The sequence below is a fragment of the Canis lupus genome, chromosome 38 (genome assembly GCF_011100685.1).
Source record: "Canis lupus familiaris isolate Mischka breed German Shepherd chromosome 38, alternate assembly UU_Cfam_GSD_1.0, whole genome shotgun sequence".
Taxonomy (NCBI): Eukaryota; Metazoa; Chordata; class Mammalia; order Carnivora; family Canidae; genus Canis; species Canis lupus.
In genome coordinates this window covers 15,640,489-15,666,373 of record NC_049259.1, presented here as the reverse complement: position 1 = coordinate 15,666,373, position 25,885 = coordinate 15,640,489, and the positions used below count along the sequence as shown (strand labels likewise).

Sequence of the window (25,885 nt, the reverse complement as noted above, 5' to 3'; positions counted from 1 at the left end):
TTGTTCCGGTCTTTTGGTAAGAAATAAGAAAACAAGCAAGGCTCTTCTCTGTGCTCCCTCCCTAGAATGGTGTGCTCTTGCTTGCACAACTTTTGAATGAAGAGCTGGTGCTACAGTTGAAGTGCAGAACCTATGAAATCCCACGACATCCTGGCGTGACCGAACAGGTAGTGTAAAAGATTGTGTTCCGAGTAATAGTGGCTTTACTTTGAGGTAGTGTTTTCTCTCTTTATTGGGAAACTTAAAGCTGTCTTTGTCTTGGGGCATAGTTAGTTAGCTGTGTTGTCATATTCCAGAGATATAACCTGTTTATAACTGAGTAAAGAATCCCAGGCTTGCTTTTACTTATTTAATGAAATATCATACATTTTGTTCTACAGTACAATAAAACACTTTAGTCAGAAGCCCAAAAGAGTTTCTTATTTTTGGAATTTGATAGTAACTTAAGGCACAAATGTGGTATATGTTTTTTTATTTGGATTTAGGTGTCAGAATTATACACAAAAAAGAAAAAAATTCTGACTCTATTTTTAATACTACTACTACTACATTGTATTTATCTGTTTCTCAGAAAGGGGGTGAAGTTTTTGTTGATAGTGGAAAATTGATTCACTGAAGATTTGGGTGGAAGATGATACATACAGTTTTGTATCTAAGGCTCTCCAAATGTACGGCTTTCACTTTGCAAGTGCTCTGTGAGAGTTTCATAGTCTCACAGTCAAAAAATAATAATAATAATTGTGGAGCCATGTAAACTAATATGCTCTTATTTGGCTCACAGTATATACCATCAAATCTATGTAAATATATGCCTTCTTTCTTTTTGCTGTCCTGTTTCCAAAAGGTTTCAGGTAAACAGATGCATGTGTTGAGTACCTATGTGGACTTAAATTGTATGAGAGATGGCCTGGAGCTATGGGGACTGGAGCTGTAGAAGAAACTTAATCTAGTAAGAGAGACTAGACTAATTCCTATTAATACCTTTGAGTGCATTAATCAGTAATACAGAGCAATACCTAGTAAATTGCTATTTTACATGGCCTGAAATAGATTCTGAGTAAGTTTGGAGAAAGAAGAGCTCAATTAGAATGAGGACAGTAAAAGAAACTTTCATTGAGGAGGTGAGATTTAAATTAAGCTGCCAATAATGGTTATAGAATCTAATTAGTTGATAGGAAAAGAGGCGAAAGTATTTTAGGTAACTAGGAGAAATATAAAAGGGGATTCAAATGTAGGACTGTGTATGAAACAACAGAGAAACTTAGGTCAGTAAGTAGTGAGAAACTGTTGAATAGGCAGAGTGGCTACATTTCCATAAATTTAAAAACTGAGTAAAAAATCAGAATTGATTCAGGAGATGAGCTGAGCAACTAAAGATTTATGAGAAGGAAGTGATGTATCAAAGGGATATTGAAGGACTCTTTCTTCAGGAGAAATTGGAGTTTTGAGAGTCTGGAATCAAGGAGGCTAATTATCTGATTTTTTTGAAGTTATCTATATCAGACATGCAGTGTTGGGACCAGACTCTATAATGGCTGTGTGAAGAAAGAGAGAGGGCCAGTCCAAAAATCATTTTACAGGAACAGTTGACAGGATTGGTTATTGTATAGAGATGTGGAATAGTGATGAGGAAGGTGAGTTGACTCTTAAGATACCCATGCCAAGGAGTGCCACTGACACTTCCGAAGTTGGAAGAGAGAACTGCTTTGGCAGTGAATTAGGGTTGTTAAATTTGGTTTTGGGCATGTTGAATTTGAGGTGATGGTAGGAAATAAAAAGAAAGTACCAGTATGGCTGTAATGATACAGAATTCCTACACAGGCACAAAGACTAGATTGAGGAAGATGGTTGAAGTCCTAGATAATGAAGAAGTTCTCCCAAGTAAAGGATATAGGAAAATAAAACTTGAAGACTGAAAACTTAAATCTTAATAATAATCACCATCAGAAGATAGGAGAAATAAAACCACTGAAGGAATTGAAGAAGGAGCTCTTGGAAATCTAAGAAGATAATCTGTTCATTGAAGATACTTCTCAAGAGCTGTTTTCTATTAATTCTCTGGATAGTGAAGGTTCTTTAAACCCTATAAGCTTAGTTATGTCTATACTACTCTTTCTTTTTTTCTTTTTTTAAAGCTAGTGGGAAAAGATCACATTTAAATACTCGTTCATGAGTCAAGAAAATGTATTAGTTGAAAAATAATTTTTACTGAACATGAAGACAGAAGTCTTTGTTTTTACTCTATTCTACATATGCCTCTTTTGATCTGATGCATAAGTTTATATATCAAAAGTATATATTTGCATCTTCTTCATTATACTTCCAAATCTGAAAGAACACAGAGCAGATTTCTTCTGATTCAATTCTGGGGGCATTGAGTATAGTAGAAGTGACAGCAGGGCATTGCACGAGAAGATTCCAAATGGAATGTGTCTGGAATGTCAGAGAAACTCCTGTGTCTTCTGCACAAACATCTCCATCATCTAGCATAATTTTTACAGCTTTTGGACCATTGGTGTCTGTATTAGTATCTTCATTCTTCAGGAGGACTGTCTGGTTTTGGAGATAATTGACTTGCTGGTGATTAGCTCCTCCAAACCAATAAGGAGGCTCTCTCCTTGCTGTCACGGTCACTGGGCCATACAAGCTTAGCTTTGTGACCCTGTTATGTCAGCACCCATGCCAGCTCCTTTCCCCTGGCTCCTATTCCTTCTGGCCCACAAATCTCTTTTAAAAACAGAAACAGCCTATTGGTCTAGTAGGAAAAAGGGTAAGGCAGTTCTTACAAGAAGATATATAATTGGTCAAAAAGAATATGAAAAAATTTTGAATGTAAATAATAACCTAAGAACTAGCAGCAACTACATTTGGATAGTTTTTCACCTTTCATATTGACAATGAAACTGTTAATGACAATATGGAGAAGCAAGCACTCTTGTATATTGTTGGTGGAAGTGTAAACTGGCAGGTACTTTCTTGAGGGCAGTTAATAATATGGGTGAAAATTGAGAACATTCTGACCCAGAGACCCAGTTGAAGAAATTTACAGCAGTGTGAGAAGATATGCACAGGAAAATGTTTATTGCAGTGATATTTATAATAATGAAAATGTATTAATTCATTCATAAATATTTAGTTACTGCCTATTATGTGCCCAGCCCAGTTCCAACCACAGAGAATTCCTTGGGGAACCAGACACCCAGGGATTTCTCCTTTCATGGGGGGTGGGGGGTGGAAACCAGAAATAGACAACTAGAGATACTAAGATGGTTCCAGTGTCTAATAGATAATAGGAAGGAAGTAATCGTGTGGATGAGATAGTAATGAGGCAGAAGGATGGAAGTGCTCTCTGAGTTAGAGGCTTGCGAGCAGCCTCTGTATAGAACTATATTTGAGCTGAGAACTGAATAATCAGAAGAGTTAGGCCGGTGATGATCTGGGAGGTAAGGTCTAGGCACGTTCAGAGCTCTGAGGTGATGATGGCCTTTGTTCATTCAAGGCGCAAGGGAGGGAGAGGTGAGATGGCGTTAGAGATGGGTGCCCCATCTTGCAGGCCTGGATAAAGAGGCCAGACTTTATTGTAAGTGCAGTTAGAAGCTATGAGAGGGGCTTAGGAGAGTGGTTTGATCTGCTTTGTCTCCCAAACTAAATGTCTATCACTGGTTCACTGTGTTTTGGAATATATGATGCAGTGCTGCATAGCCACAACAAAAAATGATTGCTCACTTAAATGGAAAAATATCATTGACACATTGAGTAATAACACATTCTACTATATACTTTAATATATTGTTTGTATTTGCACAATGAGTATATTTAATTTTTATGAAACTTGTACTTTTTTGTTAATCTCACCACCTGTCCTGAAAGCATTATATGTCATGTGTAAGAAGGCTCATGTTTGGGATGCCTGTGTGGCTCAGCGGTTAGTGTCTGCCTCTGGATCAGAACATGATCCCGGAGTTCCGGGATCGAGTCCCACATCGGGCTTCCTGCATTGAAGCCTGCTTCTCCTTCTGCCTATGTCTCTGCTTCTATCTCTCTCTGTGTGTGTGTCTCTCATGAATAAATAAATAAATAAATCTTTAAAAAAAAAAAAAAAAGAAGGTTCATGTTTGAGAAGAATTTTAAGTGCTTAGCCAAAAGGCATCCTGAAATTAGTTTTGCATTTATTTTTACTTTTTCTCTGTTTGGTAATGTTTTATATGCTGAGTGATTGACAGTTATTTCTATTTTTCATTAATATTTTCACAACATCTTCTATTTTTCATTAATCTTGACATTCACCTCTAATACAAAAGTAGGTAAGGTTATTTGGGAATGATGAAAACGTAATAGTTTCTTCTTTCTTATTTCTTGAATAGAATGAAGAGTTGAGTATCTTATATCCGGCTGCCATTGTGACTATTGATGGATTTAGCCTTTTTCAATCTCTTCGTGCTTGTCGGAATCAGGTAGCAAAAGGTAATTGTTTGATGAGATGTATCTAACTTCTAACATCTTACTTAATTTAACCTACTTAGAGAATTAAACATGTGCTCTACATTAAAAAAGACCTCTGTACTAGATTTATGGAAAAAACTTCCTGCTACTGTAGAAATGGGAGTGTACTGTTGGATAGATTGATGAGTAAGTAAAGGCAAGGACTGAAAATCTACACTTTCTACGTATTGGGGTGAGGGATTGCATTGCGTCTACCCATGGAATCAAATTTCTCACTAGATCAGCAGCTCTCGGGCTGGTCTACTAGAATCCTGTGATTCTGCATTGCTTTCATCCTCATGAAGTTGAAGGGTACCACTTTGTGCAGGGGAAGGTTTTCTTTCTGGTAGGCAGGACTCAACAGGGAGTCAACACCAGCTTTGTTTGCTAACCTGGAATGCTTCTGAATGGACTAGTTAGAGGCCTGAACAATGTGTGTGTGGGCAACTACATTATTTCTAGACTGAGGGGTAAAAAGTACAGAGATAATGAAGAGTTCTCACTCTTACTACTCAGAGTTTACATTCTTTGAAAGAAGACACAGAATGGAGTTGTATTTCTTCAAATTCAAGATGCCATTATTTGGAGACACACTAGTATTTTATGTACCACAAAGAAGCAAAAATGCTGCCAGAGAAGAACACATTATCAAGATCCCGATTTTAGAAAAGCCTTAATTAAACCCAGTGAAAATAGCAGTGCTAGTGCAGACTTCCTCCTTTTCTTCTGGGTTTGGTAGAGGGGCCTTAATGGCCCTAAGACAGAATTTGTTTAGTTTGCAGATTGATGTGATTGGTAAAATCCTGAAGTTTGGGTTATGTGGGTTTTTAATAGTATATGCTTTTCTACTAGGTCAGAACTTGTTTGAATTTTTATACTAACTTTCATAATCTTTTAAATTATTTAAATTTAGCCGCAATAAGCATCATTATCTTGAGGTCATTTAAAGTAGTTACTGCTAATATATTGCCTAAAGAGACTGATAGTTTTCTGCAAGTAAGAATTCAGTCAATGAAATAAACTAGAAATAGATGATTATTATTGGTATTGTCAGCCATTTAATTTTTATTATTTTTGAATTCCTGTTTACTTTTATGTTTAAGACCATAAAGCCATTTTGTCTCCTTGGAAGTAAGTAAGCCATTTAGTGCCCTCTTATCATAAGTTGCTCTAAAAAGAATTCTGATTGCATAGCCAAGAAGTTGTTGTGTGCAAATAAACAGTAAATTTGCTGATAAATAGGATCTTGTGCCTGAATCTTTGGCAAGAGGTGTAATATTGCTTTTTCTTTCATTACTCACTAGGAAGAAATACTGGACAGTGAGGGGCCTTTTATTAATTCTTTCTGGTGATACTTTTGCTGTTAACATACCTTTCTATCAAGGCTGGCCTTGGTTACTTGCCTTAGAGACCTTGCTATATATATGCACTCCTGCCATGCATATCATCAGGTTTTTAGTTTTTCCCAAGTTAAGGCACTGGTAGCTATTCCCAGATTTTATCCACTGTCTTTCTCAAGGGGAAGAAATTGCTTATTTGTCACCAATTTCAGTTTGAATTCACCTTAAATTTTAGTAATAGTCTAGGGTTTTTAACAGCCTTCTCTAATTACACGAATGTTCCAAAATCTTTGTGGCGGTCAACTCACCCTTAATATTTGCATTTTTCAAAAAATAAAAAAATAAAAAAAATAAAAATAAATATTTGCATTTTTCATGTATTGTCTTGGCATGAATAAAGTTCACTTTAGCCTTGTTTATATTGTCTTGCCTCACTATTATCATTTAAATTTTATTTATTTTTTCATTTAAATTTTAGAGTGAAAAATGAAGTTATTACAGTTGTAATGGCTTTTTATAAAACTTCATTATAGTTAAGTTTGATTTTTTTTTCTTTAACAGCTGCAGCATCGGGCAATGAGAATATTCAACCCCCACCATTAGCTTATAAGAAATGGGGTCTCCAAGATATTGACACTATTATTGATCATGCTAGCATAGGTAAGCATTACTAGTTCACATTTTTATGGAATTTACTACTTCTACTTTTTAATCAGTGTGTCTCATTTGTTAGAAATGTACATTTATTCTTATGTGAAAAGAAAAATGCATCACTTGTAGTGAGATACTTGGAAGTTACTCCAGACTTACGGATTATCATAGGTGTATGTGTTTAAGAAGTGGTAACAGTTTTAATAATTATGTCTTCAGCAGCAATATTGAACAGTTTTAAGTCTTTCATTATTTGACTTAATTTTTTTTTGCAGATATGTTTAATCCATGTAATTAATTACCATATAGCTCAATCTTCTAAAAATATAACCTTTTAGGATGCCTGGGTGGCTCAGTCAGTTAAGCTTCTGCCTTCTGCTCAGGTCATGATCCTGGGGTCCTGGGATAGAACCCCACATCAGGCACCCTGCTTAGTGGGGAGCCTGCTTCTCCCTCTTTCTGTGCTTTCCCTGCTTGTGTGCTCTCTCTCTCTGTCAAATAAATAAAATCTTTAAAAAAAAAATGTAACTTTTAGACCAGCAGAATATAGATAAAAATGTATCTCTCCTTGTAAGCATCTTTGAAGACTCACTCTGTTGGGGATTGGGAATGTAGAAAGGAAAAGACATGGTCTCATCAAGGAAGTGCGAGTTTAGTTGGAAGACATATGTGAAAATAATTGCAGTACTATAGCAGTAGTCAACAAGTGGACTAGCTGGAGTGAGAGCAGAGGAGAAGCCCCTAACACTGAGCGATGTAGGGAACCAGGAGGCTGACTTCAGTCTGAAATCGGAAGAAAGAGTAGAACTTGATCAGGAGGCAGAGCGGACACCCAGGACTCCAAGATGGCATCGCCCATACCAGTGAAGGAAAAGAAGCTCATGGAGGTGAAACTAGGAGAGCTGCCAGGCTGGATACTGATGCGGGATTTCACCCCTAAGGGCATTGCTGGAGCATTTCAAAGAGGTTACTACCGGTATTACAACAAGTATATCAATGTGAAGAAAGGGGGCATTGCTGGGATTTCTATGGTGCTGGCTGCTTATGTGCTTTTCACCTACTGTGGTTCTTACAAGGAGCTCAAACATGAACGGCTACACAAGTACCACTGAAGAGGGCCCAGTGTGGAGGCACATTTGGCATTCCTGACCATGACTTTTGCCTGGCATCCTTGAATCCTTCCATTGCTTAATTCACAATTAATATCCAATAAAAGTTGACTGGTTAAAAAAAAAAAAGAACTTGATCAGGAGAACGAGCACAGAGGTGGCATTTGAGCCAACATGTGTCCGTGGGCTTGGGGGTGGAAGTGCATCACCTGCTGTAAAACTAATGGGTACTAAGGACAACCAGCTAGCACACATGTAAATAGGAATCAGAGTTTGAAGGGCCTATATACTATGTGGAGGAATTTAGATTTTTCTTCTAGCAACATTGAGAGCCATTGAAGAATTCTAAACAAGAGGATGGTATTATCACTTAGCCTGTTAGAAAAATCACTTTTGTGGAAGTTTTTTAGAGGTTATACTGTAGAGGTCAAGACTAGAAACTAGACACAGTAAGGAAGTTGTAATTATCTTGGTAAGAAGCAATCAGTTTCTGAATTAAGGTAGTAGAAATGGGGGGTAGAGAAGGAAATATTTTTTAAAAATTGTTTTTTCTGTTTATCAATATATGCTTGTTAAAAAAATTCAAATACACATAAATATATAAAGAGAAAAAGAAACAATATCCCCTTAACCCTACCATTCAGAAATACCATTGGCATTTTGGTATTTGGTAAACATCTTACAGACTTGTGTGTGAAATGCATGTATAATATAGATATGGTTATATGGTAATGGGTTTTCACAAATAGGATAATATCATACCAGCTATATTATAGCCCTTTTCTAATTAATCAGAAAGAGCCTTTCAATCAGTTTTGCTAAATACACATTTTTATCAGGATCCTAATAGAAGACAGATGGCACCCTTGAAATAGGACAATTGAAACACATTTTATTTATAGAGAAACTATTTAGAAAGATGTGGTGTGGGAGAACCATAAAGGATAGTACAGCATGTCAGGGCTTCTTAGCAGCCCACTGTTAACCACTCCTTGCCAGACGAGGTGAGGGCCTGGTGTGGTTCCAGAACTTGGAGATGATGAGTAGAATCAGCATCTTAAGAGCAGGTTGGCTTTTGCTCAAATGTCACAGAAAATAGGTATCCTGCCTTCAATTTCCCTTCTGTCTTTGATCTTCTGATGAGGCTTCCCATTGTCGGAATCCAAGTGGAGGTCAACATAATCTTCAACACTGGCCCCTAGGAGTGGGTGGGGAGAAAAGGAAAGAGTACAAATCTGCAGGGTTGGACAGAACATACCTGATACCCAGATCTCTTTGTTTATTGTTGCATAGTTCTCCTGTGGAATACTCTACAGTAAGCGCTTTACTGGTAGACAGTTCATCTTTACTTTTTTTGCACAAAATTCCAAAGTGTTGAGTTCAGTTCAAGGTAGCTTCCCTGTTCTGTTAATTGAACTTTGGAACATTGAAATGGGCTAGGAAAAATGATTGGATAAAAAATATTATTCTATTCATTTATCTCCCAGCCTACAAAATGATTTTTTTTAAAAAAGATACAATGGACTTTATTATGCATGTACATCTTTATGTAAAGTTTTAATGAATTCATTCAACAAAGCAGTGAATACTTATTATGTCTTTGGTGCTAATTAATATTGGAGCTAGAAATAAAAGGCAGAGAGGACCCTGCCCTGATGGAGCTTACATTCTGGTGATAGGGAGACACACAATAAATAATTAAACCAAATGAATAATTTGGTAATATCCAAATGTTGGTATGTGTCACGAAGAAAATAAGCAGAGGGTTTTGATGGAGAGTAAAGAGAGAGGGCACATCAGGTAGACTGGTGAGGAAAGGTTTCTCCAGGGAAGTAACATGTGATGGGTGAGAAGGAGCCAGCTATTTGAAGAGGTGTAGGAAGAGCATTCTGGTCAGGGGAAACAGCAAAGACCAAGGCCTGTGGGGCCTCAAAGTCCAGAGAAACAGGAAGAAGGTCCATATGACTTGATTGTAAAGAGTAAGGGTCAGTGGAACAAGGTTAGAGATGTAGACCGGGGTCAGATCATGTAAGGCAAGGAGTTTGGATTCTATTTTAAATACAGTGGATGTCATTGATGAGTCTGGGTATGGGATATTTAAAATTATCCTGCTGACCTGCTGCTTAGAGAGAGGCTTGTAAAATTTTTATTTTACTTTTTACTTTTTAGTAAAGGCAGGGAGACAAGGAGCTTGTTGTACTAGGGGAAAATGACAACTTTGCCTATGGTGGACGCCAGTAGAGTAGGAGTAGACAGAATTAAGATACATTTTGCAATTGGAAAAGGATGGTTATGAGAAATGACAGAAAAGAAAGATTCAAGGATTTCTTGGTTTTTTTATTTTATTTTAAGGATTTCTTAGTTTTTAAATCTAAGCAAATGAGTGCATGATCAGACTTTACAAAAATAAGAATAAGGAGAAGGAAGAGGCTTGAGAGGGACAGATCAGAGACGTTTTTTTAACAGGTTAACTTGTGACACAATTACACATTCAAATGGAGGTGTCAAGTAGGCAGACATATGTGTTTGAAGTTTAGAGAAGTAGTCTAGATTATTGATGAAAATTTGGAATGCTTTATAGAATTCAGGAAAAGGAGAAGGTCCTTTGAATTTGACAACACAGAGCACTGCATTGAATCTGATATGAGCACTTTATGATATGAGCACTGGACCAGAATAAATTAGACTAAACACACTTAAAATTTTTGATACCAGTGAGGATGAAGGCTAGATTGGAGTAGGTCAAAGGAGAAATATTTCCACTCCTACTTTCAAAAATTAGAAACACAAGAACAGGAAACTGAATCACAGCATCTCCATTTTTATATCCAGTCTTCACCTCTTCCTTAAAATTCATGCTCCTTTTCTAGCTCCTACGAAATTTGTCCACCTTGCTATCTAAACTTAACATATCCAAAAAGAATTCTCCATTTCCTCCCCCAAATTTGTTCCTCCTTTTTTCTTCCGTATCATCTCTTCTTTTGCTCACACCAGAAGACTCTGAGTCATCCTTGACCTCTCTTTTTTCTCATGTTTTTCATCCAAACTCCCATTTGTCTCTTTCTGCGCAGTAGACACTATGTGGCCACTGCTCATCTCCATCATTGTTAGTGCGGTGGTCTTAGCTACCATTGTGTCTTGTCTGAACTGTTGAGGAAAAAAACATTCTAACTGGTCTTTCTGCTTCCTTTCTTCCCTCCCTAAAATCTGTTCACCAGTTAGCAGCTAATATTCTTTTTGAAATGTAAGTCATGTTTTTGTCACTCTTCTGCACAAAATATTATTTATAACGCCTTCCTGTCTTATTCCTGATAAAATCCAAAGGTTTTACAGAGGCATCCAGGCTTGACATTGCCTGCTTTATAGTACATCTTTCACCTTTATCTTCTTTGGTATCCCCTCCGTGTGTTCCACCATGTTAACTCTTTGTTTTCCCTTAGACACATCAAGCATTCTTCCACTTGAGAACATTTGTAATTGTTGCTCCTTCTGCCTGGAAAATTTTACCCAGCTAGCCACATGGCTTTCTCACTTCATTCAAGCCTCTGCTCAAATATTATTTTGTCAAAGATGTCTTCTGGAGCCACTATAATAGACCTAGAAAATTATCCAATGAGTTTGACTTTATGGAAATTTATTTAAGATTTAAATTAGTATTCATATTATAATAATGGTAATATTTAATTCTTAATTTTAATAGTGGTTTAATGTTTAATAAATTATATTTAAAATTATAATTTATAAATATTATATTTTAATATGTATTTTTAACTATAAATTATAATTTATAATATAAATTATATTAATATTTATACTAAGGTGTTTCAAAGTGTGGAAAGACCTCAGATTTTCAGGATATACAAAAAAAACTCACATCTAAGGAAATGTTATTACAGTAGGCAGCATGTCTCAGCAGTGAGTAATATTTACATCATTCTTAATGAAAACAGTAAATGCGAATTTAATAAAAAATTGAAATATGTGTATATTGGAAAAATATGAAGGGAGAAAGAGGGGCTTTCAATAAACTGTATCTTCATTTACCTTAAATCAATGAAATATAATGCTAAGATTAGTTACTCAGGTCCTCTAGATTCCACCCCTTATGCCGCAGTATAGACAGCAGGACAGCTCTCTATACCACAGGGATGTCGTCAGTAAGATGTAGACTGTGGGAAATGAGTGGCATGGAGGCGTCGGGGTAAGGGTCGAGGAGGACAGTAGGATTTGGGGCTGGTCTTGGATGTCCATTTGTCTGTGAGCCTTACTTTGAAACCCAAATGTATTGTTTTTTTCTGGCAATGGTCAGCTGTTCTGCTGTAAACAGTGGAGGATGCAGAAAGTTTAGTTCATCCAGATTAGGATTTCGCCAGTTGAGTGTGTGTGAGAGAGACACACAGAGCAATTGTAGGTGTCTGCAAGAGAATGATTATGATGCAACAAAAATCTAAGCCAGATAAGGGGAATGAATGCAGAAGTTACTCAGTAGTGAAAAAATAGTAGAGTTAGTGAATTAAAACTCTTGATGATATGGTGAAATTATTATAGGGCTTACTAAGTAGGATGGAAAGCCACGAGTTGGTTGTCAAAAGGTGCTATGCTTGAAATCAAGGTTTCAGAGGCTGTACAGTTGACAACAGGATCTAGATGTGCCTGGCACTGAAAGTAGATGACTGGAATTGTGGGAAGGGGAAGATTGTAATGGTGAGGATGGAAAGAACTGATCAGCCATCACCTCTTCAGAATAAATTAGACTAAACTCACTTAAAATTTTTGATATGTATCAGGAAATTGTCCTCTGGGTAGCTTAAAGCGATTTATACTCCCACCTGTAGTGTGTAGGAACATGAGGAAGTTATTTTAAAACTTAAATTTCGGCAGCGGAACCTGCGCCGGAACCATGTTTCGCAACCAGTATGACAATGACGTCACTGTTTGGAGCCCTCAGGGCAGGATTCATCAAATTGAATATGCAATGGAAGCTGTCAAACAAGGTTCAGCCACAGTTGGTCTGAAATCAAAAACCCATGCAGTGTTGGTTGCATTGAAGAGAGCACAGTCAGAGCTTGCAACTCATCAAAAGAAAATTCTTCATGTTGATAACCATATTGGTATCTCAATTGTGGGACTTTCTGCTGATGCTAGACTGTTATGTAATTTTATGCGCCAGGAGTGTTTGGATTCCAGATTTGTATTTGAAAGACCTCTTCCTGTGTCTTGTCTGTATCTAATTGGAAGCAAGACCCAGATACCAACACAACGGTATGGCCGGAGACCATATGGTGTTGGACTGCTTATTGCTGGTTATGATGATATGGGCCCTCACATTTTCCAAACCTGTCCATCTGCCAACTATTTTGACTGTAGAGCCATGTCCATTGGAGCCCGTTCTCAATCAGCTCGTACTTACTTGGAGAGACATATGTCTGGGTTTGTGGAGTGCAATTTGAATGAACTGGTTAAACATGGTCTGCGTGCCTTACGAGAGACACTTTCTGCAGAACAGGACCTAACTACAAAGAATGTTTCCATTGGAATTGTTGGTAAAGACTTGGAGTTTACGATTTATGATGATGATGATGATGATGTATCTCCGTTCCTGGAAGGTCTTGAAGAAAGACCACAGAGAAAGGCACAGCCTGCTCAACCTGCTGATGAACCTCTAGAAAAGGCTGATGCAATGGAGCATTAAGTCATTAACCAGTCTATATGTGTATTATCAAATATGTAAGAATGCAGGAGCCCTTACTGAGGACAGTAATCTATACTTTGAACCAAAAGATGCAGCGTGGTCTTCTGGTATGTTTTAGGAATCGGTCCAGATGTGTTTTTCCCAAGTAACTTGTCTGAACCATATAATGGTGTGCATTTTTCTTTGAGAGGGTCTATATAATCATTTTCTAGAAAGTATAGTTATCTGTACTAATGTTTTTATATGAAGAACATAATGTCTTTGTGGTTTTATTTTTTTTTATTTTTATTTTTTTAAATATGGAACGCTTCACGAATTTGTGTGTCATCCTTGCGCAGGGGCCATGCTAATCTTCTCTGTATCGTTCCAATTTTAGTATATGTGCTGCCGAAGCAAGCACATCTTTGTGGTTTTAAAGACAACTGTGAAATAAAATTGTTTCACCTGCCAAAAAAAATAAATAAAACTTAAATTTCAATTTATGTGCCACACAATTCACCCTTTGATTTCATTCTGGTAGACTCAGACCAAACTTGTACAGATTTTTATCATGTAGTGAAAATATTTTTTATGTTGAATCATGAATTCATTTATGAGCGTGAGCCACGCACTCTGATCTTTCAGAATAGTCCAACTTCTACAAGTTACTTGATCACTTTAATTCCTAAATCCAGCTAATAGTTTGCTCATGAATTCCTTGACAGTATTTCCTTTCCCAGGACTCTTCTTCAGGTACAATGTGTTTTTTGACCATTTGCAAGCAAAGTAGAGGCAACACCTGTATATGGAAATTAGAATAACTCATGTTCCATTCTATGGTGTATTTGAGTTTAGCACTTCCCAACTGGGTATCTTCACATCCCAGATGAGTACTCCGTTATGGTATGTGTGCCTGAGTCCACATAGGTTGGAATCTTAGCAGTACATCTTTACTCCCTAGATCTCTAAGCTTATTTCCCCCTGTCTTTTTCTCCCTACCACCCTCCCTGGTGAGTTTACATGACCTTGGTTTTTCCTCTGCTGCTCCACACAGGCATGTGATCGGTGTCTGCTTTGCTCTTAGAGTCTTGGGGAAATGAAAAGTTAACTCTCCCTTAGAAAAGGTTGGGGATTTCTGGACTACAAAGTTAACGTTTGAAAATGTTTGTGTTTGCTGTGTTAATAGGGGTATGGGAGCACAGATGCTCTCTGACCTTTTTGGTGGAAACCAAAATTTGGTAAATTAGCAATACTTTTATGGAATCCAGTATAACAGAATTTGATAAAGTTTTTAAAAATGTGATCCCCTTTGAGCCCACACTTCTGTCTATAAGAGTTTTCCACACAGACATGTAGGTGTGCAGAGACATATCAAAGATATATATTGCAGTATCATTTGTAGTGACAAAAGATGGGAAACAACCTAAATATCCATCAGTAGGTCAAATCAATTATGGTATGGTCATATAGTAGAATATTCTGAGTGATTGAGAAGAATGAGGCATGTTTCTTTGATATTTTATTAAATAAAAAAAATAAGGCACACATCTGCTTACTTGGTATGTTGTCATTTATGTATGTAAAACATCTCTGGAGAGCAGCATTAGAGCTTGTTTCAGTTGTTGCCTCTAAGAACCAATTAATACCTGGAGATCTACAGACGGTATACTTTTTGTACTGTTTGAGTTTTGTATCATTAAAAAATTAATATTTAAATTTTGTTTTGTATTTTATGGCTTAGAAAAATAGATAGCACTTTAATATCTTATGAATATTTTATGACATTGATTTTGTAGATTTTAAAAGTGACTTTTATTTGTTAAACTAAGCAGTTTGCATCTTCAAATGGAATTGATATAAAAATTTAATGACCTAAAATGACAATGCCATTTCAGTGTGTTCAGTTCATGTGTTGTTGCTGTTGTTGTTTTAAAACAGGTATTATGACTCTCTCCCCTTTTGACCAAATGAAGACTGCCTCCAACATAGGTGGATTTAATGCAGCAATTAAAAACAGTCTACCTGCCATGTCTCAGTACATCACCGTTGGGTCCAATCCATTTACTGGCTTCTTCTATGCTTTGGAGGTAAGAGTTTCATCACTGATCATGAGTAAGACCTCTCTTGGTTTCTCAACTTGTCTGCAAATTGGATATTACAAGTTAGCTTTAGAAAGATTAAGTAATTTACATTTCTATGTTTCAACTGAAGCTAAAATTAGTCTATGCTGACTTCCTTCTAAATTTTTTAGGTGAACTGAGAAAGTACTAAAGTCAGTGTAAAATAGATTCTTCTGTTTCTGATGCCCCTGGTTCTTGGATAGTTGATTTGTCTTTAAATATTGATGTGATAATTGGCCACTCAGGGTTATGAATGTCGGCCCACCAGGGATTTGAGTAATCAGGAATTGTAAAGCGGCCAAGTATAGTTGATGTAAGTGGTGGAAATTGTTTCCTAAAATAGGGGACAGTTAGGTGCTGGACTTGCTTGTCTTTTATTTCTTGCTTAAAAAGCCCTCCTTCTCAGAATTGTCTAAGCTTTCTCTTTACTTTAATAAAAAGGCATATTAAAAAAAAAAAAAGAGGGGCAAGAGCCAGTTGTGTGTAGATAGGAAGTCTATGGCTTTGACAGAATAACACCATCTTAACATCCTAGTTTAAACTTTTTCAATTAAATTACAATTAAAGGAGGGAAATCCTGAAGACAAAATAGCTTACTAGTGATTTTATTTCCTACTGTAGAGTTAAAACGTTTGATTGTATCTCTGCCTCCTAAAAAAGATTTTATTGTATGGTCTGAAAGATGCTGAATATTTTTACTAGTCCAGACTTTACAGCTCTTCAAAACTTTTAAAAGTAAGCCCTGTTTAGAAAATATGTTTTATGTCTTTGTCAGCCATTCAGTTTTCTCTTTCACGTGTCCTATGTTCCAGGGGAGCACACAACCATTGCTGTCTCATGTGGCACTGGCGGTCGCAAGTAAACTCACTTCTGCTTTATTTAATGCTGCCAGGTAATCCTACCACAGTTCCCTGTAAAATTATCTGTATCTTGCCCGGTTTTAACATCTGTGTTGGTAATTTGCACAGTAAAATGCTGAAAGCATCGGTTTTATTCTAAATTTTCTTTCTGTTCAGTGGTTGGCTTGGTTGGAAGAGCAAGCACGAAGAGGAAGCAGTGCAGAAGCAAAAACCAAAGGTGGAGCCAGCCACCCCATTAGCTGTAAGGCAAGTCTGTCGTGTTCTTCTCAGATTTTCATATTTTAAAAAATGTACTGTTAAATTTATAGTCTTTCAGTGTGCTTAGTTGACTGTTGATCTAATGAGGTTTAGGAGCTTCTATCACAATATAAAGTCCATGAGGAGAGTGAGTCTTCCCCAGTTTGGTCACAGCTATCTCCCTGTCCTATAGTGGGTGCTCAAGATGTATGTGCTGAGTGTGCTTTTTTTCTTTTTCCTTTTTTTTTTTTTTTTTTTTTAACAAACACCTATAACTTTAGCTTAGGTTGCAAGAAAATTAGTTTTGTGACAGCTGATTTTTTCTTTAAGTTTCGTTTTTCAGTAAGCTATATAAATTTTAAAAATGCTTAGTGATTTCTTTAAAAAACATAAAAACAAGGATTCCCATGCCTTCAAGCAGTCTTTAGAATGCAGGGTTGTGCTTTTTTGTTTACTTCAGTAGTGCTGTAGGATAGTGTATTTGTCAGGCTTTGGGGCAAGAAGGCATGATTCTTGCTTGATTTTGTTTTTAAATTATTTTTATTACCTAATAGAGAATACTATCATGAAGGGAAACAATTCTCTCCCCATTGTAGATGTTTGTCAAAGAGATCTATTAAAATTTATTGAAGATTATCCTCTAAGATTTTTTTCATCTTTTTAAAATATTGGAACACCTCACATTTTCTAAATTCACTGAAGAATCAAGAAGTAGTCCAGATGGCTCTGTGCCTCCAAATAGATGTAATAACATCAGGGCACTTTGTCTCAGGGACTTGCTCTAAGTGAGCACACCTGCTTGTTTTGCCGTACCTCTACTTTTATCTTACAGTTCTAGTAAGATTGGTTATAGACCAAGAACAGTTGAGAGAAAATTATTTAAAATTATTTAGAAGAGGGGGAGTTCTTTAGGCAGGTACATTGGTGTCAGAAGAATATGATATCTAGCAGAAAGAAGAGATTAGAAAATCGAACTTAGACAAAAGATGCCTTTGTGGCAGAGTATTCCAAAATTTAATTGGTTGTGAGGGCACTATTTCCTATGACATGACAATCAAGAAAAGATAGTTATACTTGATATTCTCTAAAAATAAAAGATGGATATCTATATAGAAAATCTTTGAAATAAAATTTAGGTATTTTTATTTTATAATGGAAGAAACTTCTTATGCATTTCGTGTTGCAAAATGTCTGGTGTGATTAGTTAATAAACAGTAATCAGTGCAGGGCTTACAATTTTTTATTAAAAATAAATTTGGTCTATTTTGTTAATGCATTTCATGATTCTGTCAGTTTTTTCGAGATTGGAATTTGATTTGAGCTTTTTATTTTCTTTTAAATATCAGATTTGGACTTCCAGATTCTAGACGCCATGGTGAAAGTATATGTCTGTCTCCATGTAACACACTGGCAGCAGTAACAGATGATTTTGGCAGAGTGATTTTATTGGATGTAGCTAGAGGAATTGCAATACGCATGTGGAAAGGTACTTTCTTATAAAAATCCAGAAAAAAAAAGTTATTTTTTTTACCCCAGTAGTTGAGCAGTATTATCATCCTTCAGCTTCTAGTGGACAGCATTGCTTAATCCATTATGTTTATGCTGTCTTTTTTTTTTTCCTTTTAGCATGAACTCATGTTAGTAACACTTGATCTAGTAGTCCAATTGATCTGTCCTTTAAGTCTGATCAAATTATATAGGTACTTTTAGTCTCTTCCTTGTTTACTTTTCAGTTCTTACTGTCATTGTCAAATTCCCATTGTCAAATTTCTTGCCCCTGTTAAATTCATTCCACTTCACAACGTCATGCTTAAGTCACACGTTCTCTTCAAATCTAGAATGCTAAGTTTTTCAAACTAAAGATGTCAAAACCCATCTTTGCTGACTTGACTTCCATATCCGTATGCTTGGGTTAGTTTACTTAAATTTCTTGGTAATATGTCAGTTAGGAGTTGTAGTTAGCTGCTAATAAAAAACCCAAGTTCAGGATTAATATGATATGCCCATGATATCCTCAGGAACCCAGTTTCACTTCTTGAACCTCCCCACCCACTCAAGGTTATTTTATGGTTCAGATGGCTGCTGGAGCTCCAGCCTTCTTATCTGCATTCCAGGAAGGAAGAAAGGAAGAAGAAGAACTACCAACTGAGCCAGTCCACTTTGAAGATGATTTTTTGCCAAGCTTTTTCTGCAGTGCATTAGCTGAGACTTAGTCATATAAGTCATACCCAGCTATGAGGGAGACTTGAAAATGTCTAGGCACACTGTCAACCTGAAAAAGATAAAATCTCTTTTGACCAAGGAAGAAGGGAGAATGCATTTTTTTGAATCATCTGGAATAGTAACGTTCAGCACAGATTACTAATTAGAAATTACAGTTGTGATGCAGTCTAGTCTGTGTTCAGCAATGTGAAGAATAATGGATTGGGGGACATTAAGATACTCTGGACAGGTTGAGACCCTTATCACCTTCTTGCCAGAGAATTCTTGCAGTGGTTGCCTGTTATGTGTTTAAGTGTCTGTAGATCTAGATTTCAGCACTGCAGATACATCATTTCTCCTTGGTGTTTGTCTTCTGAGATTACATCAAGGGTGGGTCTCAGCAAGACTTTTCCAGAATATAGAAGACATAGGTATATCAGCTGGTCCAGATCCAGTGTAGCGATCCTGTTGCTGGCATTGTTGCTTTTTCCTTTGGCAGCTAGTGCTGTTTTCCCCACACCTGGAAGAGAGTGGGGTCAGTTGCCTGTGGAAGGGACTGAGTTGGAAGACTATGTTAGCTGCATCTGTCTCTCATAGGCTGGGGCTTCCTGCCACCACCTTGTACCATATTCTCCCCATCTGCATAGCACCAAGGGATTTGAAAAGCAGGAAGTCAAGTTGATCTCTTTCTCTTATATTTTAATTGGACTTTTATTTAAAATCCAAACCTGATAACCTCTCCCAGGTTTTTTAAAGGGAGAGGGTTTTTTTCTTTTTTTAGATTTTTTTTTTAAGAGAAGGAGGGGAGAGAATGGGATAGAGGAAGGGTACTCAAAAAGCCATAATGATTTTTTTTTTTTTTTTTAAGGAAAAAAGTGATCGGAAGCAAATATAACAATGTACTAAGATTTAATAAGGCTTTGGGATTGAGTCAGTATTTATTATAATTATTGCTTCCTATTTAAGATATTTCATAATAAAAAGATAATGTACTTTTATAGCTTTTCTCAAACCCCTTGCTGAAATATCCCACAGTGCTTCAGAAGGCTGCACTTGAACCTAGATTAACTAATTAGCTTCCCTTTTCCTCGGTCTCCAAGGATATAGAGATGCACAGATCGGTTGGATCCAAATCGTGGAGGACCTCCATGAAAGAGTACCAGAAAAGGCGGATTTTTCCCCCTTTGGAAATACTCAGGGTCCAAGTCGAGTGGCTCAGTTCCTCGTGATCTATGCACCAAGAAGGGGAATCTTAGAAGTGTGGAGCACACAGCAGGGGCCTAGAGTAGGTGCTTTCAACGTGGGAAAGCACTGCAGGTAAGCTGTAAACCCTGGCATTTTCCTAGTGACAAAAAGGAATGCTTTGATTGAAGTTTTTATTAAAGCTCCTTATTAGATTGCAGGTTGTTTGAGAATTGCAGTGTTCTTTATTATGGTTTTCCCTGCGAGTGCCTGCTATCTAATTAAGGATTAAGGATTTAATAACAAAGCCTTACTGAAAAGGCCATGATATGCTACTGAATTTAATAAAGTTACCTGGAGTGCTGCCATTTGTCCCCATCCCTTCCTCAGGCTGTCTCCATGGCTCAAAAGGAGAGATTCCTTCAGATTCCTGTGGTGACGATGTTAAGTGAGGGTGAAGGCTGTGTTTGCCATTGCTACACAGGCCTGACTCATTTCATTTCCTCGCACATTTTACCAAGGCAGAACTTTACTAGTCAGGATCTATTTTTATTATTCTTTGGTATCAGGTCGTGTTTATTTTTCTTATTAGTGCTCCTGAATTGATAATAACGCAGGGGTCCCTACCTATCGTAAAAGCACTTGTGGCATTTCCCCTTTTTCTCTAATATTCTTACCATATTGGTTTGCAATTTCCTCAGGCTTCTGTATCCTGGCTATAAAATAATGGGCTTAAATAACGTTACCAGTCAGAGTTGGCAGCCACAGACTTACCAGATCTGTCTTGTTGATCCAGTGTCTGGAAGTGTGAAAACAGTAAATGTTCCTTTCCATTTAGCCCTGAGGTAAGATTCATGAAGTGTCCCTCCACTGACTTTTCCATCTCTTATTTTGCTGTTTGCTTTGTAGTTACTGTTCCTTGTTTTCTCAGTAGACAGATATCTTTGAAGTTAAGTAGGAAGAATATAAAACAAGAGAGAGTTGGAGTGTGTCAGACGTAGAAGGAAAGCGATTTCACATTCTATAAGATTTTGTTGTATTTTCTGTTTTAGTGACAAGAAGTGCGAACGAGCCAAGGACATGCACCTCGTGAAGAAACTGGCAGCCCTGCTGAAAACTAGATCTCCAAATCTCGGTGTGTGTCCTTTGTAAAAATAACACATGCTCCTATGTCATTTTCTAAATTTGTAGTGTATTCTACACGCAGCAATCAAAATATTTCAGTTCATTTGCTAGCTGTTTTAATTCCTGGAGATAAGGTGAGGTGCAGATTATCATGTATACTTTTTATTGGAATTGCTCTATAAACATGAGGCATACCCTCTGGGAGATATTAAAATTTGTAACAATAAAACAATAATGTGAGAGCAACCAGGAGTCTTTTAGGCTGATGGTTACAAATATGTGCATTATTCTTTCAGAATACAGTTTACTTTATAATAAAAGTGAAAATTTTAATTTTTTCTTTGTAGATTTGGTTGAAACACAAATAAAGGAATTAATTCTTGATATTAAGTATCCTGCAACAAAGAAACAAGTATGTATGATATGTGAATGTTCCTGCTGAGTAGCTGTGACATATTTCTCTAAGAAAGTCTTTATTTTCCTTTTTTCCTCCAAACATGATAGAATAACCTCCTCTTTTCCTGTTTTTATTCATGCATCCTTTTTATATTCACATATAGAAGTTCCCATTGTCTTTCCTTTCCTTCTTTCTTTTTTTAAAATGAAGTAAAGTGAAGTACCATACACATGTGTCCATGTTTTAAACATACACACGCATCTATACATGACATGTATTCTGACTAAAGAATAATAACGAACACATGTATGACCACCCATCTTAAGAAATAGAATGTTACCAAGAACTCTGAAGAGCTCTACGTACACCTTTTCAAGCCCCTTCTCTCATTCCTAAGGTAACAAGTGTTGAGAATTTTGTGTTTCTCTCTCTTTTGCTTTTTATAGTTATATTTCTGTATAGCTTCTTTCAGACATTGATGCATTTTCTGCCTTTTAAAACTTTATATAAATGGAGTCATGCTCCATGTCTTCTATGACTTCATTCCTTCGACATTATGTTTCTTTGAGACCTCTATGCTGATGCATGTAGCTGCAGTGGATGTGCACTGAGTCTACCACTATACTTTATTCACTCCTCCTGTCAGTGGACATTTAAGTTATTTCCAGTTTTTTCCTATTACAATGATACTGTGATTGTCCTTGTACATCAGATGTCATGTATCTTTATTTCCCCGGGTGCACATATGCAAGAACTTCTCTTGAGTTTGTGCCTAAGAGGGGAATTGTAGGGGAAGAGCTTCTCTGGCTGTACTCGTTGATGAAAAGATTGCTTCTCAAAATACTTGCACTAATTTATGTTTCCACTCATACTGTGTAAGAGGGCCTATTGCTCCACAGCCTCAGAGTCCCATGGTATTGTCAGACTTGTTGCCTTTTGCCAGGTGGGTGGTTCTAATATGATAACTCACTGTGATTTCTTTCATTCTCACCTTCTTCTCCAAACTCCTCATAATGCTGCTCAGGTTTTAACTCTATCAATTCTTACATAACCCTTCAATCCCCATGGATACCTCTCAACTCCTACCCTACTTCTAATCAGAACTGGAGAGCTAATGGCTACTTGTTCTCTAATTCATGTATATGAATCACAGCTCACCATTTTTTTCCTTTTTACCTCTTTTGAGCTCCTTCAAGTAGGGACCTCCCCAAATATGTCCATTTCATAATCCACAACGACTAGAATAATGATAGATATGTGGGAGAACTTAGCAAATACTGATTTTTTTATCCCCTTTTATTTTCATATTGCCGTGATTTTTCTTAAGTGCTTTTTTATTTTATTATAGAACAGGCAAGTCCCTGTGACTTTTTTTTTTTTTTTTTTAAAGAGACGGGTGGTGGTGAGGGAGTGGGGGTAGAGGGAGACGGAAAGGATCTTAAGCAGGCTATATGCCCAGTGCATAATCCGATGAAGGGCTTGATCCCACAACCTTGAGATCATGACCTGAGCTGAAATCAATAGACTTTTTTTTTTTAAGATTTTATTTCTTTATTCATGAGAGGCACAGGCAGAGACGTAGGTAGAGGTAGAAGCAGGTTCCCCATGGGGAGCCTGATGTGGGACTTGATTCCACAACCCCAGGATCACAACCTGAGCCAAAGGCAGACAGACGCTCAATGACTGAGCCACCTAGGTACCCCTAATAGACATTTAAATGACCAAGCCATTCAAGTCTCTGTGACTTTAATTAAGTTTTCCATTCTACTGACAGGGCTAATGGGTTCTCATTTTTTCTCAGGGCAAAGTCTTAGTTATGAAAGATGACATTCCTATGATAGGTGGGCATCCAAGAGAGGTAGTTTAGAGAACCTGTAGTAAAAAAAGGAGGGTTATAACTCAAACAAGCCTTCTCATTTTGGTGCCATTTTTTTTCTTATCTTACATCATGGGATAAAAAATTGGGAAAGGTTAGCATACTACAAACTGTCGTGACTTTTTAAAAAACTATACTAAATTGTGTGTGAAACTCTGAATTTTATAAAAAATGCTGAAAGTGAAAGTTGTGTATTGTTTTCAGCACTAAAAGAAAAAAAAATATTTGAGGCTTTGGAAGAGTGAATAATAGGCAAGCCAGCTGCTAGATAGATCAGAGATAATTACATTTTGCTGAGTATTTGCCTTTTTCAGTCACTTTCTTTATATCCACCATGTAGTTGCCTCATCATGGGTTTGATCACCCTCTTGAAACACCCTCTGAGCCCATTTCTTACCTAGACACACATACGCACACACACAGGTGCTTGTATTACAATCTTTGCGTCATGCTACATTCTCAGCCTACTTTTGAAATTATTTACTCGCATCAATAAAAAAAAAAGTTTAATGAGCTAATATGAGAGGATAAGTATGAACTTTAACTGCTGTGTCTACCTATTGGTTATTCTGATGGTTGCTTCTTTAGGCATAAAGAGAGATTTTGGAACTGGTGGTGGAGTCTCTTAAGTATCTACTGAGGGAGGGGCAGGAAGGGGAAGGTGGGGTGAGGTAGGGAGCATGTATATGGCCCAGATTCAGCTGGCCATGGTCAGATGCAGTCATTAACCAGGAATTAAGTTGTCATCAGCTTTTATCATTGACACAACAGTAACAGCCTCTGCTTTTCATTTATGCCTGTGGAGTATAGACTTACACTCTTCTTATCAGTGAATAGCTTTGTCATGGTCCCTGTTTCATCTTACCATTCTGTTAAATACAAGTTGCCTTCTAGTTGTTTCATTCTGAGTGTGGACTTTTTGTCATTCCCCCATAATGGGCATGAGATGAAATTGGTTGTATAATACATAAGATGCAACTCTCCTCAGGTATGTACAGGCAAACATCTTAACTATGGAACTTCCCTTGAAAATTTGGGGTAGTAAAGGTGTTGGTATAAATATAAAATTTAACAAACAAAACCATTGCCTTCTAATTGTTAGAATTGCTCAATATCTTTCTCCTAGGCTTTGGAAAGCATTTTGGCAAGTGAACGTTTACCATTTTCCTGCCTTAGAAACATCACTCAGACTTTAATGGACACTTTAAAAAATCAAGGTAATAAGGTTTATACTGATTGGAGGTTCTGGGCTTCAAATTTTGTAATTGATTACAAAAAGCTATTACTGCTTATGATATCATCATGTTACTTCAATGTGGAAATAATACATATAAGAAATAAGGACACTTATTTCATACCTTTAGTATTTGGAGACTTTTTTATTCCCTATTTGCTGATCTTCATCTCAGCTTTCTCTGAATATATACTGTTTCTTTCTGTTACTATTTCTTTTAAAATATTTCTACTGTGAGGAGAGACACCAGTATAGGATGGTGAGAAGTCATTATTCTGATACAGTTGTACACATGTGAAAGCCATCAGCATGAGAGAAAGTTAGCTGGTGGTATGCAAAAAATAGCCAGGCTTTCTTGCTGTCACTAGTCTTTTATTTAACTTTGTGGGAGGAGAGCAAGTTCTGTAGATGAAGCATTCTTTAAATTTTGTTTTGATTGAATAATGATTTTTAAAAAGTAGGCTTTGAATTAATGTTCTGTTTAGTGTGTGGAATCCACATTTTCTCCTCCACTTCCTCTTCCTCAACCTTAAGGACTTCCAAAATCAGACTATGAGTAAATTATTAGTTCTGAGTTTGCTGGTTGTTTCTTACAGCTCAAAATTTGTTTGAAAAAAAAAATTACATCCTCTAATTGTGGGATTTTTAACTCCATACTCTATCCAGCTGACCCGGCAAAATTCAGTTTATCCTGAATTCCTAACATCAATTAAATTATAGTGTGTAATGTGTAGACTTCATCTAGCTGTGACTTTTTGCTTGTCATGTTAATTGTATAAAGCCAACTTTATATTTACATACAAGCCAATTAAAGTGGTTTAATAAACAGATCATAGTATCCCCTTTCATGACTTTAAACATCGTAGTGTTGAGATTTTTTTCAACACATGTTTAAAGCTGACTTTTGGAAAATAGTGAATTTCTTTAGTGCATACGATTTGTTAGAAATATCTCTTTTAAAAAGCAGTGTGCTTGTAAAGCTTGATGCTTATAAAGCCATACCTCAAGGCTTTACCAGAGTCTCAAAATTTATTAAATCAGTTTGTCTTGCACTGGGCTGAGAGTAAACCAGATACCACTGATGGAATTCTGTAAAATCACTAGTTTCAAGTTCTACCCATAATTGAGATGCTAAAAAATTTTGCCTATTTAATTTGCTATGTTGTATTGTAGCTATACCAACTCTTGGAGGTAAAGTGTCTGCCTTTTAAAAGAATAATTGTTTTATATTAGATGATAAATATTTAAATTATCATGCAGAAATATAGAGTATTTCTCTAACATTAATCTTTTTTTAAAAAGCCTGATTGACAGAGAATTTTTTTTTAATTTTTATTTATTTATGATAGTCACAGAGAGAGAGAGAGAGAGAGAGGCAGAGACACAGGCAGAGGGAGAA

At 36.7% G+C, this 25,885-nt stretch overlaps 3 protein-coding genes and 2 non-coding genes across 8 annotated transcripts in view; 4 read left to right on the top strand and 1 right to left on the bottom strand.

The window, feature by feature from the left end:
• The window catches only part of RAB3GAP2 (RAB3 GTPase activating non-catalytic protein subunit 2), a 100,482-nt gene that overhangs the window by 39,756 nt on the left and 34,841 nt on the right, over positions 1–25,885 (top strand). For all 4 annotated transcript variants that reach the window (XR_005385717.1, XM_038586172.1, XM_038586171.1 and 1 more), the window contains exons 7-18: positions 66–167; positions 4,365–4,464; positions 6,384–6,482; positions 15,192–15,340; positions 16,186–16,265; positions 16,390–16,479; positions 17,817–17,956; positions 19,773–19,989; positions 20,556–20,699; positions 20,907–20,989; positions 21,327–21,391; positions 24,379–24,469. Coding sequence is in view for 3 of the 4 variants with exons in the window: in XM_038586172.1 (XP_038442100.1) it covers positions 66–167; positions 4,365–4,464; positions 6,384–6,482; positions 15,192–15,340; positions 16,186–16,265; positions 16,390–16,479; positions 17,817–17,956; positions 19,773–19,989; positions 20,556–20,699; positions 20,907–20,989; positions 21,327–21,391; positions 24,379–24,469 (1,360 nt within the window). In the remaining variant the exon portion in view is untranslated. The remainder of the gene's footprint in view (positions 1–65; positions 168–4,364; positions 4,465–6,383; positions 6,483–15,191; positions 15,341–16,185; positions 16,266–16,389; positions 16,480–17,816; positions 17,957–19,772; positions 19,990–20,555; positions 20,700–20,906; positions 20,990–21,326; positions 21,392–24,378; positions 24,470–25,885) is intronic.
• LOC119877925 (ATP synthase subunit f, mitochondrial-like) lies at positions 7,275–7,719 on the top strand. Its single transcript, XM_038586175.1, has one exon. The coding sequence runs from the start codon at positions 7,319–7,321 to the stop codon at positions 7,583–7,585; it is 267 nt and encodes an 88-aa protein (XP_038442103.1). The 5' UTR covers positions 7,275–7,318; the 3' UTR covers positions 7,586–7,719.
• Positions 9,015–9,075, top strand: MIR664 (microRNA mir-664). Its single transcript, NR_049317.1, has one exon. It is a non-coding gene; the product is annotated as a microRNA mir-664 (primary transcript).
• LOC100683681 (proteasome subunit alpha type-1-like) lies at positions 12,438–14,909 on the top strand. Its single transcript, XM_038586174.1, has one exon. It carries the CDS (start codon positions 12,483–12,485, stop codon positions 13,272–13,274), a length of 792 nt encoding a protein of 263 aa, XP_038442102.1. The 5' UTR covers positions 12,438–12,482; the 3' UTR covers positions 13,275–14,909.
• LOC119868108 lies at positions 13,568–13,674 on the bottom strand. Its single transcript, XR_005385877.1, has one exon. It is a non-coding gene; the product is annotated as a U6 spliceosomal RNA (small nuclear RNA).